We start from the raw sequence: 12,730 nt of genomic DNA on the forward strand, positions 1-12,730 counted from the left end.
TACGTGACCAGAAGGGATCAGGGTTATGTTTTCTAAAGTTATCCTGAGTCCAGTCCTCTATGTGCTTTGTAGACAGAACTCAAGTTTATTCCAGTGCCCCTCTGGGGTGGAGGGGGGCTGCTTGCAGGCCTGGATCCTTGCCATTTGGAAGAAAAGTATGAGGGTAAAAATGCAGTGATTTAATATTTTTTGGATTTCTTCCATACATGCATATTTACTTGAATCCTCAGCTGTTGTAGTGCCATGGATTTAATTGATTTGTGCTGGCTGAGTGTGGTCCCAAGGCATGTAAACGCAGGCAATACTCTTAAAATTGCTTAGCGAGTAGCTAATGTGTATACAAAATAATGTAGTAGAAATTGAGTGAAACTGCCACTCTTCAGTCCTTTCTTTTTCCTAGAACAGCCCTCGGAAGGGATAGCTGGTGGGTTTGGTGGAAGGGGAGCGTGGATCAAATGCACGTCCTGCCAGCGAGCTTTAGGTGGGTGCCAGCGGCCGCAGAAGGGTGGCTGTTGAGACCCATGGGCTGTTGGGAAAGCTCGTGCATTTTAGCAGTTACAGGGCTTCCTGTTGCGGTTCTCTGTCTCCCAGAATGGTCGCAGCCTTGAAGAACGCCTTCGCTGCTGTGGCTGCCCGACTGGGGTTTGAACGCAGTCGGTGCTTGAGCGCTGGCGTGGAAAAACGATTACCCTGCCAAAACACAGCAGGAGTGCCCTGCTGTAGGGTGTTGGTGTAGGCAGGCCGCCTGTAGGTAGGAGAGCAACCCATATATCGAGTCACGGTTATCAGCGAGCTGGAATGTAGTTTAAAGTTCTTCCTTTTTTGCTTCAGATCCCATGGCATTTGCATTTTATTTCACTGCTGCAGTGTAATTTCCTTGCTTTTGAGATGGAGATAGGAAAATTTTCTGTGATGTTTTACATAGAATGAAACAGGTGAGAAATGATCTCCTGTTTTGGTATTGGTACCACATTCAGTGTCTTGATGTTGGTCAAAATATAAGTTCATGCTGATGAAACTCAGAGAACACTATGCATGATAACATTGAAACATGTCTGACTTAGCTTGCTAGACCCATTTTTTTCCTTTAAAAATTTTTTTCCTTTTCTTTTTTTTCTCTTTTTTTTTTTTTTTTTCCAAACAGGAAGAGAAAATCCATTTAGGAGAGACTCTTCTTCATGTAAGTGTTATTTATGCTTGTTTATGAAATTACAAAAGGGTTATAAAGCTTATTAAAATGTTCAAATACTGAACATTTACCATCTGTTCTTAGAAACCAAGTATAGAGCATGTAAAAATAGACTGTAGTTATACAGTAATAATGCTCAGCAACTGTTGTCTTAAATCTATCTGTGCAGTTCTTCTGTGCATATCACAGCAGAATTTAGAAACCATTGCAAAGCACTTTGCAGACATTTAAGTAGCATGCCTGTAGAGTTGGTGTGTAAATCCTGGAGGGATATTATTAAAGTGGTTTGCCCAAAGCAGAGGAGACTGTAAGTGAGAGCTCATTTTAGCACCCCAGAGTCCTTGATTCCCAAACCCTGTGAGAAGAGTCAGCTTCTCTGCCTTGGATCCTACCAAATCCAAGTTCTGTGTATAGAGCCATTTGTTTGCGGGCATGTGTACTAGTGTGTGCATGTATATGTGTGGGTAAGAAAGTGTGTGTACATGTATTTGGCCTCAAATAGCCTATAGGTATTGCAGGCCTTTTCCAGAACCCAAGGTGATAACCGTTACAATAAGCGTAGATGCCACCAGCCATTGGTGAATACTGTGGCAAACGTTTTGTGAAAGCATTTGGCTCCAGACTGGCTGCTCAGTCTGGGCGAGTCCACTACAGTATTCTTCATGGGACCAAGAAAGCTGCATGTCATGAAAATACAGGGGTTTTTTTTCACACCATCTAGTGACCTGGACCTGGTTTGCTTGCAGATCTCAGATTTGAAAACTCTTGAGTAGTGTAGGAAGCTCTGTTCTGTTATTTCTTTCTAGTAAATAAATCTGATCAAATGTTTTAAAGGGCTGCATAGATGAAGACTCGCATTGCATTAATGCAAAATCAGCTTAACAAGGAATATGACTGCATCGTTCCCGATGCAGGACCCGCTTTGCATAACTTCCCAGCATGTACTGTGTCCAGTGGCATGGCAAGCCCACGAGCGCTCACCTCAGGCTGATTTCCCATCAGTCAACTTTTTTTTTTTTTTTATAAATAACATTTATCTCGGAATCGCAGCACTCCATTATGCTTGCGTAGCAACTGCTGGTTAATATGTAGCAAAACGCCGTGTGGTAACAAATGTTTTTTTGCTATTGTTGAGCTGGAATGTTAGTTCAGCTTCTAGATAAAAGTGGCTTGCGCAAGATGCCCCGATAGACCGTGATTCCTGTGGCTTGTACTGTAGTTCTGTAGGCAACCGTGTTCTGCTCTTCCTCTCCCCTGTGCGTCCCTTCATCTTCCTCATGAGTGAGGGGTGGGCTTAGGGGAAGGCAGGGAACTGGCATCCCGCAGAGCACCAGGGTGGGGTTTATATTAAGCCCGTTGCTAGTCAAGCATCTGTTGAAAACACTCTTTATTCTGGTTGCGTTTCTAGCAGAAACATAAGACACTTTATTTAATAGCTTTATAAACCACAAGTGTTTTTTGGCTGGTTTTATGGGTAGCATAAGACAACCTTTCCATTAAAAAAAAAAAAGAAGAAAAAAAGCCAGTAGTAAGTGAAGGATACCCCAGAAAGTGTTAAAGAATCATCCTTCCCCACAGCTGGAATCCTAGCTGAGACTAGCTTAGGTTTGTATCATTTGTGAAGGTATCTCATTTTTAAAAGGTAACAGAGAAGAAAAATTCCAAAAGGTTTTTGATGATAACCATTTTCAACATTTGTAGCTCATTATTATTTCATTCCAGTGTAGGAAATTCAAACCTCTTGAGTAGCCTGTGAAGCACATGCTTCCCAGAGATTTTAAATGGGAAATAGTGCAACAAAACCACCTTAAAGGAAGGAGCTCCCAAAGAGGAGAACCCAGACAGACAAACGCTACTGCAGAGAGTGCATGGTGTCTGGAAGCTGAAGAATAAGCATGCAGTGCAGATCTGAGGAGTTTTGTCTGGAGACATCAGTGTCACAAATAAATCATCGGGAGCTTCCTAAGTCCAATACATATACTCCAAAAATGAATGAGTAATGAATAGTTTGTGGTCCAGGGGCCATTTGCGGTGCGGTCTTCCATCACCTGCTGTGGCTTTTCAACAGCTAACGGCAAGCTTTGAGCATCAGAGCCTCTCTCTTCTGGTTCTGTGCATGAAATATTATGACTTTGACTCGATAACTCTATTTGTGCCTGTCTGTGCATTGGCTCCCCTTGGCTTCTTCGACTGTGTGAGTTTCCAAAAGAGAGTTAAACTCCAGGGATGGGAGTAGTGAGACCGTAGTGAAACGGCAGGATGGTGAAGCATCCAGGACAGGGACTTCTCCCAGGCCCCATTCAGAGGGGGTTGACTCCTGTGGCAGTGAATGTTCAGTGGGGATTAACCCCTCAGGACTGTGACTTGGACTGGTCACCATGACAGGAGGTGACCACTTTGAGAAAGGACTTGTTGTGACAGTAACCAGCCATATCTAGTTGTAATGATAAGAAAGGGACCGTCTTATTGTAGTCACTTTGCGACAAATACTACCACAATTCATTACTTTCCATCAGTGCCTCATCCTATGGAGGAATCACCACTGCCCATCTACATTGAGGAGGGGACAGAAGTCCCGATTGGTGAGTGCAGTTGGGATGGGATATGTTTAAGGGGGGGTATAACGGTACTTGGGTTTTTTATGCCTCACACTTGTGTATGCCCATTTGTCATTGAAAATTGTAAGGCCTGTTGCAAATGTTTGGGGTTTTTTTTAATTTTTTTTTTTTTTTTAATTTAAGTGTGTTTTAGAGCTCCTGAGGGTCATTAAATATTGCTAGTGTTGGTTTTCAGGTAATCATAAATCAAAGTATATAATTTGTGCAGTGACATTGAAAGCTTCCATGCAGGATCTCTTAACATAAACAAGGCTGGGGAAGACCATGAGTATCAGAAGAAGTAGTTCCCACTTCAGCCTTTGACCTTGATGTTAAGATACTCTGCTGGCTGGGTCAGCAGTTTTTGTCCTGCTGATACTGTCCTGCCTGGCAGCAGTCAGGGTCACGTTGCGCACACCACTGAAGAGCCAGAAGAGAGAGAGAGAGGTTTGCCATTAGCCTGTGTTGCACACCGGAGTGCTGCACGCCCCCAGTTCTGAGCTCTGGTGTGGATGTATTGTCACTACATGGATATATAGGTTTGGGTGGGTTTTTTCAAATAGAGGAGCAGTCTTTCAGGTAACCTATAAAGAGACCAAAACATCAGTAATTTGGTATGTGGTGATCTGTTTGGACTGTAACCCCTTATTCAAGCTGTTCTCAGTTGCACGCAGTAAGTGTGCCTTGTCTAGCACCTTGGGAGACTGACCTGCTGAGCAGATATATATCTTCAAGTAACTTTTTCTTATTCTACATCCTGAATTTTTCCATTCCTAAATTCAAGCAATTGCCTCTTGTCCTGCTATCTAATTACTTTCCTCTACACACAGTACCTTGAAGGTATTTATAGCTGGATCTCAGCCCAGGAGTCTTCTCATTTATAGATCATATTAATTTAACTCTCTTACTCTCTCCTTAGATCATTTTTATTGTCCTTCACAGAATCACTAAGGTAGTCCTTATTTTTAGTCCTTAAATTTCTTTTAATTTTTCTATCTCCTTTCTAATCTGTGGAGGCCTGAACAGCTCATGCTATATCTGCTGTGGCTGTTTTGACACAGCATTATGTTTTAGATTTCCATATCGTCCCTTCATATGTACACATCCAGAAACAGCTCAGCTTTTGACCCTTCTCCAGCATCACTCAGTAGCATCGCACAGACGAAGTTTATTTCTTGGCTAATCTTACCTGCAGTCACCTTTAGGTCTTTCTTGGATTCATGGCTTTGCAGCTAGCTGCTCCTCAGGCACTGTCACCGCCCTCCTGAGATGCAGGGCTTTATACTTCCTAGCACTAAATCCCCATCCCATTGCATGACACCTACTTATTTTACCCAGGAATGATTTAAGACAGTATGCATAAGTATTTATTTTAATGTCCTGGGATTTTATCATTTACATAGAAGTTGTTACTGGTTTATCATATATAGAGCAAAGTACTTAAAATTTTATATTTTGATATCTATTACAACTGTCTTCTGCACATTACTCCAGACTCCTTTCCCAGTTCCATTGTACTTGTTTGCATACCTTCCCTAACTTTTCCTCCTAGTTACAAAAGTTGACAGTGTAAAAGCTGACAGGTTTAGCCTTCTTGTCTTCATTTTGCACTACTTCTTGTTACACACTTAGTATATTGTTGCTGTATCCCTTCAATGCATGGTACAATGGGGTCTTTCCCACAGCAGATCATTTTTTCCTCCCCTCTTGTAGTCAGCTGAACATCTGCCCAACATCAGTCCCCCTTTGTGGAATCATTAAGCTAAGTTCTGTCATGGCGCCTGGTATTTCATCTTGTCTTTCCTTTTGCACTGAGGAAAACCTGGACTGCTGGAATATTGAAAGACTGATGAATCACAAAACTGACCAAACAAACAAAAAACACCTGTGGGTGAAAAGCTTGTTAGAGGATGTTTGTTCAGTGCTGTCATGAAGCAGGTTTGTTGGATCAGGCTCCAAAATGCAGCAGTAGCTATGAAATGGCCAATTTGAGCTGGGGAGGGCATGGTGTTTACTTATTTTCAGTTAAGTATCTGGACTGTCAATATAGCAAGCTGTGGTTGAGGGTGAATGAGTGGAAAAAGTAAGTGACGCAGAGGTGAGAGCAAACCACAAGCTCCAAGTTTGGTATTTGAATGCCTGATGTGGGTCAGGGCTTTTATAACAGTTGGATGCAATATAAATTGTTAAGCTAGGAAGTGAGCTGTAAAAACCTGATCTGGGTCTGGGTCTTAGTTTTGTCCTGCTTCCCACTGAGCTTACCAGCATGATCCAGATCCAGGGTGCCCATTTGCACCCATATAGACCGGAATAGGTATAAAAAGATGTCCTTTCTGAGTTTAGGCTGGAGAAGAGTTAACACACAGTGCAGTTGTTACAACAATTCAGCACAATCATCATTTACTTTTAAAAGATTGTTTGGAGACTTTAGATTATTTCCTCATCCAAAACACATTTTGGTCTAGTAAATGGAGTGCATACTGGCCCAAGCCTGAGTGGTGGTGGTAGATCGCTTTGTAGCTTCCATATTTATTTTAAAAAATAGAGAAATCAGTAGATTCTTTCAGAATCTAAATTTAACAACCCTAATTATTTCACGCAATTTGAAAAGGAACATAAATCTCACTTGTTTATTACAGCTGCTCCATGAAAACAGCAGCTACAAATAACTCCCTATAATGAAAATCTAGCTAGCACTGTCATCAATGAACCAAGAAGAGAACGAGCACATGGGATCTGGATGAAGGCAGGGTTTCCTTCTCTGGAGGGAGGGTCTTTGTGTTGAGGGGAGGGTGGTTATTGCCTAAATGTTCATTTTATCTCCTTGAGTGAAATGAAGACTTTGACATTTCTGTATAGATGAATACCACTTTTGATTGGAAAAAGGTCTGAGCTATAATTAATTTTTATGTACTTTTGCACTTTCTCAAGTATATTCCTCGAGGAAAGTAGGTGAGATGCCACAAACAATAAGTGAAATGTATTTCTGAGGAGATGGAGAATAGTGTGTGAGCAGTAGCAAAGACTCTAGAGAATAACTGTAAAGGAGTGCAGGTCAGGCCCTGGCAGTCTTAATTTAGGCACAAATTCAAGTGTCTTCCACACAATTAAACAGTTCAGGAGATTCAAGGTGAGGAAATAAGCAGAGCAGGTCATTATTCAGCATTGCTGTTCATGCTAAGGTCATGGCCATATTTCCCAGTCACTGTTTGGGATCTGTTGTGTTAAGCACTGAAGCCTGTTGTGTTAACACCTGAAGCCACACAGTCCAAATTTACACTTTGTAAAGCAAAAACCCAGGAACAAAATATTTATCTTGGCAATCATTGTATTTGGCCTGTACAGAACATCACCGAGGGAATAATTGCCTCCTTGGGGATCAGGGAGCAATAGAGCTGTAGGCTGAGATGTTTATTTATGTTTTTCCTTCCAAGTCACATTTTGAGACATTAGTGTTTAACACCTGTGAAATGAGCTGCAAAGACATACAAATTCAGGATCTAATTCTCAACTGAGGTCCTCCAGCATAGCTTTGTTGATTCCAGTAGCGTTGCTATTACTTTATGATTCTATAAACAGGATCAAAGTCAGACCCCTCCTTTTCAGGAATAAGTCCTGCTGACCTTGAAACTGGTAGTGCTTCTGCTCTAGCTGAGTCCCTGTGTGGGCAAAATCCCAGTGGTCCACTTCTGTTTTCTGATCCACTTTTGCTGACAAATAGCACTGGCTTCAGTGGTCTTCTTTCAAATGTACATAAGTATACGTAGACCTTGTCCATATAGGATTTCCCTGCCCATTGGATCATCTTGGTGTGGTGGAAAGCTGCTTTAGCACTCTGGAGCCATATTCTCTTGAGGGTGCTCACTAGTCATGGTGTAGCTCGGGCTCGCTTGAGTAATCTGGGTTACGGGAGAAGGCTTTTCTTATGAATTGCACACAGTTTCTGCTGCTGCTGCTCGCTCCTTGCTTTTAAGCATCTCTGTCTTATTAATGATAAAAACTGGACCTCCAGTCTCCTCCTGCTCTTGGGCAGACTCACTGAAAGACAGATGCACTTTCTTTCTTTTTTCTCCTTTGACAAGAGAGTTGGAGCTGTTTTTTAAGTGGAGTAAGCATAGGAAATGCACCTTTCCCAGGCAGGGAGAGTACTCAGCACCTTATAGAGAGCTGGCTCTATGTCTCTCTTAGGAGGTTGCTTTCCTCCAGAAGAGGAGAGAACCATTTCTGTCATATGTGCTTCAGGGTTTGCTCTTTCATGGGGTGCTGGCACACAGCAAGCTTAATTTTTGCCAGGTACTGAGTGCCTTCTGCAAGGTATTGAGTGCCCTCCTATCCTTTGCAGCCAAAAAGGAGTTGATTGCTCTTGGCATCAGGCAAATCTGGACCCAGAAGACCACAGGTAGTATTTACCAATTATTTATGTGCTTTCGCATGCCAGAGGTTGTCTGAGCTGATTTCCCTAGCATACAAGAGATTTCAGGCGTTAATGACACTTGCCTGTCACTAAAAACTTTTTAAAAAAAATAATACAGTAATAAGCATGACATTTATTGCATTGCCATGGGGAAATTAAAAACTCCCAACATTAACTACAGTCCAAGTAACTATTAGCTCTTTAGAGCTATTGCAAATGTGTGAGTTATATACCCTGACCGAGCACCATATGCCGATTTATTGTGGCACAGTGAGTCACAGGACACATTGTGGAAAGCAGTAATTGCTTGGCATGCATTGTGACATTCAGTAGGGATTTTTATTTGGTTTTCTTAAAGGAGTATGTTTTTACTCTGACAATAAAAAGAGTATTGTCTGATATGCTGCCACCAGGGACTGTGCTTATTTTGTATTTACCGTGGAGCTTTAGCCATTTGTCACTCACTGCACACACCCTCTGTATCTTTTCCTTTCCAACTGCTTGTATTGTATGCATGCAGTATCGGAAATGAAGATTGATCCTTCCATTTGGTATTGTCTTGTCACTTTGTGCTAATCCTCTTCTCCCTTTTCCTCCTCTTCTTCTTTTGTTGTCCAATAGGGAAATTCAGATTCGTTTTAAGAAAAAGTTGTTCACCCTGAGAGGAGTGAAGCAGTGGGACGAGTTTCTCAGAGATTGTACAGTCTCCAGTCTTGGAGGTTTTCAGTGCTTGACCAGATAAGGCTATCACCAATCCAGTCTGATTTTGATGTTGGCCCTTCTTTGAGCAAGAGGCTCAGCTACATGACCTCCAGAAGTTCCTTCTAACCTGAATTATTTTATGGTTATGTTTAATACCCAGTTCCTGTTCTGATTCAGCCATGGTGCTGTGTGTGTCATTAACTCCTCGCTCCCCATTGGAGTTACTCTCATTCATACCAGCATAGAACAGCAGCGACCTCCTGAAGGTCCATGAAGTTACCAAGACGTAAATGGTAACATCAGATGAAATTAGTAGGTGAAATTTGGGTATTGATGAAATTACTTGGAATTTTAACCAGGATTTCACTTGAGATCTCTTCAAATCTTCATTAAGTGCCAAGTGAAGTTATCAGTGGGAGAGTTTGCATAATTTTATCAAGACGATAAGTACTTACAAAGTAAAGAACACCTTTTTCCCCTTTCAGTTACAAATCCCATTCTCCAGCAGCCTTGACGAGAGCTTTGAGGTATTTAGGATTTAGCGTGTCACCAACTGCCCCCGCTCTGTCGTTACGTGCTGGTTTCCTCATGCGGCTGTAACCACGTGAGGGAGTTAATGCTGCACAGAGCATCTGCTCCACAGCCAAATGCCTTCCCAACTCTGCAGCTGTCTGCCAAAGAGCTTTGGACGTGCAGAGGGGCGTCTGCGAGCTCTACAGGGTAGCAAATTGTCATGGGTTGGCCCATATGCTAGCCAAAAAATGCCCTTTGTCAGAATAATGTTATTTTAATTCTGTTGAAAGAAGGAAAAACTATGCTTTGATTCACCATTTAAGTCTACATCTTGCTATTATTGGGGGGTGGGGGGAGGAAACTCCCAATTGCTAGGAAAAAGCAAGACAGGAATAGTTTTATAGGGTTGCTCTTTCAAATCTGCCAAGATAAGGTAAATTTTCAACATGTCTCTCCTTTATCAGCAAAAAGTATATTGCTTATACAAACACCTTCTTTTTCATTAGGCTCTGTCTAAAATACAGTTTACAAATGGGGCTACCATAGTGGATTGAGGAAAGACTAAGTACGAGCAACCAAAAGCCTTTGTTGCCCCTTTTTACACAAGGCAGGATTATAAAATCAAGATTTAACAGGTCAGACTTGCTTTCATATGCTTTTTTTAGTGATGGCTGCCTTCCCTCTTTTAATTCTCTCTCTTCATACAGATTCTCCTTAAATCATGTAGAGGGTTGCTCTTTCAAATGTGAAAACAGTGTTGTGCCATGTAGAGGGGATATAGTAGCAGAAGATGGCTTAGTAGGGTTGAAGGTCCCTTCTCTGCCATTCTTCCTACAGTACAAGCTATAGATTACAACTCACATTTAACAGACAGATAATAATCACATGAGGAATGTAAAGCAATCCATGTGACTTTGAATCATCTGGGTTTCTCCTTCTGCAGAATTATCAGAAGTTTGTGTAGCTGTTCTACATGTGTCACTTCCTTGCAAAAGTCCAGAAAAGTAAACCGAAGGAAGTTCTCTCACTTTCTACCATTAGTTTACATATGAAGTGTTTTTATGGCTATCTCAGCTGTTTGTCACGTACCCATCATTTATGGTGGAACTGCAAACACTTTCCCACCTGTCTGTAATTAGCTTTTGCACACAAAAAAAAAATCATGAAAAACAATTGTAGTCGTGATGAAAACAGCTTTGGATATTAACGGTTAATGTGCCACACTGGTATCTAGTGCGAGCACGTTCGCTCGGATGAAATTGCACTAAGAAAGGTCCTCAGCTCTCCAGTATTATGAGCTGCGTCTCTGAACTGGTCAACAGGAGTAGGTTAAGTTTACAGTAGTCAAGCTGGGACTATAAAAGCAACCTGCAATGAAAACCATCAGCTGGTGTTTGTTTGAAAAGATAAGAGATGGAGAAAAATACTCAGGCTGTTCATATATTATCATGTATTTGGGGATACTTACCTGCAAAACCGACAGAAAAGCAAGTGCCTGTAGCCTGTGGGACTGCTATCTTTGTTTCTTGCACTGGAGTCAGCCTTGCTCGTACGAAATTCCAGTTTGGAGGCAGCAATTCCAGGGTGAATTTGGTGGGGCTTTTGTCCAAGTAGTGTGTGGGATCAGGGTTTTGTTTGTGCTTGGTGTGTGTGCTCTGCACTTCGCAGACCACAGTAGGCAGAAGTGGTTTATATGCAAGTTTCCTTGGAGAAGTGAAGTATTTGTCCTGGTGCTGTTTGGTTTTCATATCTCTTGATATAAAAATGAGCGCAGCTCTCTGTATATGAAAGCTGATGTCAGAGGTACGTGCCAAAAGTGAACTGAAAATACACTTTTGGTTGGGAATCGGCCTGAATCATGTGATATTTAAAAGCATGTTTTTTTAGTGGTCAATACCAAAGGTTTTACTTTCAACTCAGACCTTCAAAGCAGACGGGTAGTGATCAAAAATTTGTGATCTTTAATCAAATAATGCCCATTGACACGCCCATAAGACATAGCAGTATCCCTTCTGAAACACTGTCCAGGAGCACGGTGCGTGGCTCTGGCAGGCCATGGAAGCTCAGAGGATGGAGCTGCAGCTGGAGACTGAGCCAAGGCTGTTCTGGGATTAAACAAAACATGCCAGTGTCCAGCCGTGCAAGCCGGCACCTGGCACCAGCTGCATGAAAGCAAATAAATACCACAGTGTCTACACAGCTTCGCTTTTTGTGTGTGTGTGAAAGTCTACAGTCCACAGACCTGTTTTGCAAAGTTGCACTCTCTGTGAGCTTGTTCATCAGCTTTACCACTTCTCCTTTTAGCATATCCTCTGCAGAACCCCCCCGTGCGCTGTTTTGCTCAGCCCCATCAGTAGTTTCAATTTCATTTCCTGTGTGAAACTTCATATGCTTAAAGTTTCTGTTCCATTTTATTTCTTGAAGGAAGGACAACAACAACAGTAAATTAAACCCCAGGGTGCTTAGGAAAGCTCTGATGGCCGAAGGCCAGTGAACAGTGGTGCCCTGGCTGAGCATCGTAGTCACCCGGGTTCTGCAGTTCAGCGGCCAGGGTCGTTGCTCCACATTAGCTCCTCATCTCAAAAATCTGCAGCTCATTTCCGTCACTGAATCATGTTTTTGCTGATAACTTCTGCCAGCGTGGAGGAGAAGTCAAGACTGAAATCAAAAGTAGCTTGCTCTTATGATTAAGTTTTAGAGCTCACGGCTCTGCCCTCGGGGCTTTGTGACCTTCTCAGACTTTATAGCCTTGTAATGGGGCTAACACTGCGGATCGCGTGCATGTAAAGCTGTTTTCCTGGTACCAGTGCTGGCTATTTGCCACCCACAGTGCCGTGTTGCACACCTCTTCCTCCACTAATGTATTCTAGAAAAAAAATCAGGTGTTAATGCAGATGGGGCCCGGGAACAAAGAAGAAAGGATTGTTCTCCAGCGATGGTGTTGGGATCTAGATTTGTGGGAATAAGGTACTGTATGTCATATTTAAACAGCTGCTACAGGTGGGATAGAAATCTGTCCTCAGTTATTGTTTAAGATGAATGGATAGAGGCAATAAAAACACAACTCCGTCTTTGTGTGGAGGTGGCCTAGGCAGGTATGGCAACAGCCTGGTTACAAAGCTGATCAAAGCCATTAGTGGGTATGGAAAGCTCCGCTTGTTTTTCCAAAAACATGTAAATCTTCTGCGTTGTGGTGGGTTGACCTTGGCTGGAGGCCAGGTGCCCACCGAGCCACTCTATCATTCCCTGTCCTCATCTGGACAGGAGGGAGAAAATATGATGAAATGCTGATGGGTCAAGATAAGGACAGGGAGA

At 42.4% G+C, this 12,730-nt stretch overlaps 1 protein-coding gene across 3 annotated transcripts in view; it reads left to right on the plus strand.

Annotated features, from left to right (window-relative positions):
• Nucleotides 1–1,138: 1,138 nt before the first annotated feature.
• Nucleotides 1,139–12,730, plus strand: part of SLC6A6 (solute carrier family 6 (neurotransmitter transporter), member 6) — a 48,334-nt gene continuing 36,742 nt past the window's right edge. The window contains exons 1-3 of one of the 3 annotated variants that reach the window (XM_010153937.1): nt 1,150–1,180; nt 3,706–3,771; nt 8,129–8,185. In XM_010153937.1, the coding sequence (XP_010152239.1) occupies nt 3,717–3,771; nt 8,129–8,185 (112 nt within the window). In that variant the 5' untranslated portion in view covers nt 1,150–1,180; nt 3,706–3,716. Of the gene's footprint in view, nt 1,181–3,705; nt 3,772–8,128; nt 8,186–12,730 lie in introns of all 3 variants that reach the window. The other 2 variants (XM_010153934.1, XM_010153936.1) reach the window with 2 other exon arrangements.

This window comes from Eurypyga helias, unplaced genomic scaffold (assembly GCF_000690775.1).
Source record: "Eurypyga helias isolate BGI_N326 unplaced genomic scaffold, ASM69077v1 scaffold10566, whole genome shotgun sequence".
In the NCBI taxonomy this organism is placed as follows: Eukaryota; Metazoa; Chordata; class Aves; order Eurypygiformes; family Eurypygidae; genus Eurypyga; species Eurypyga helias.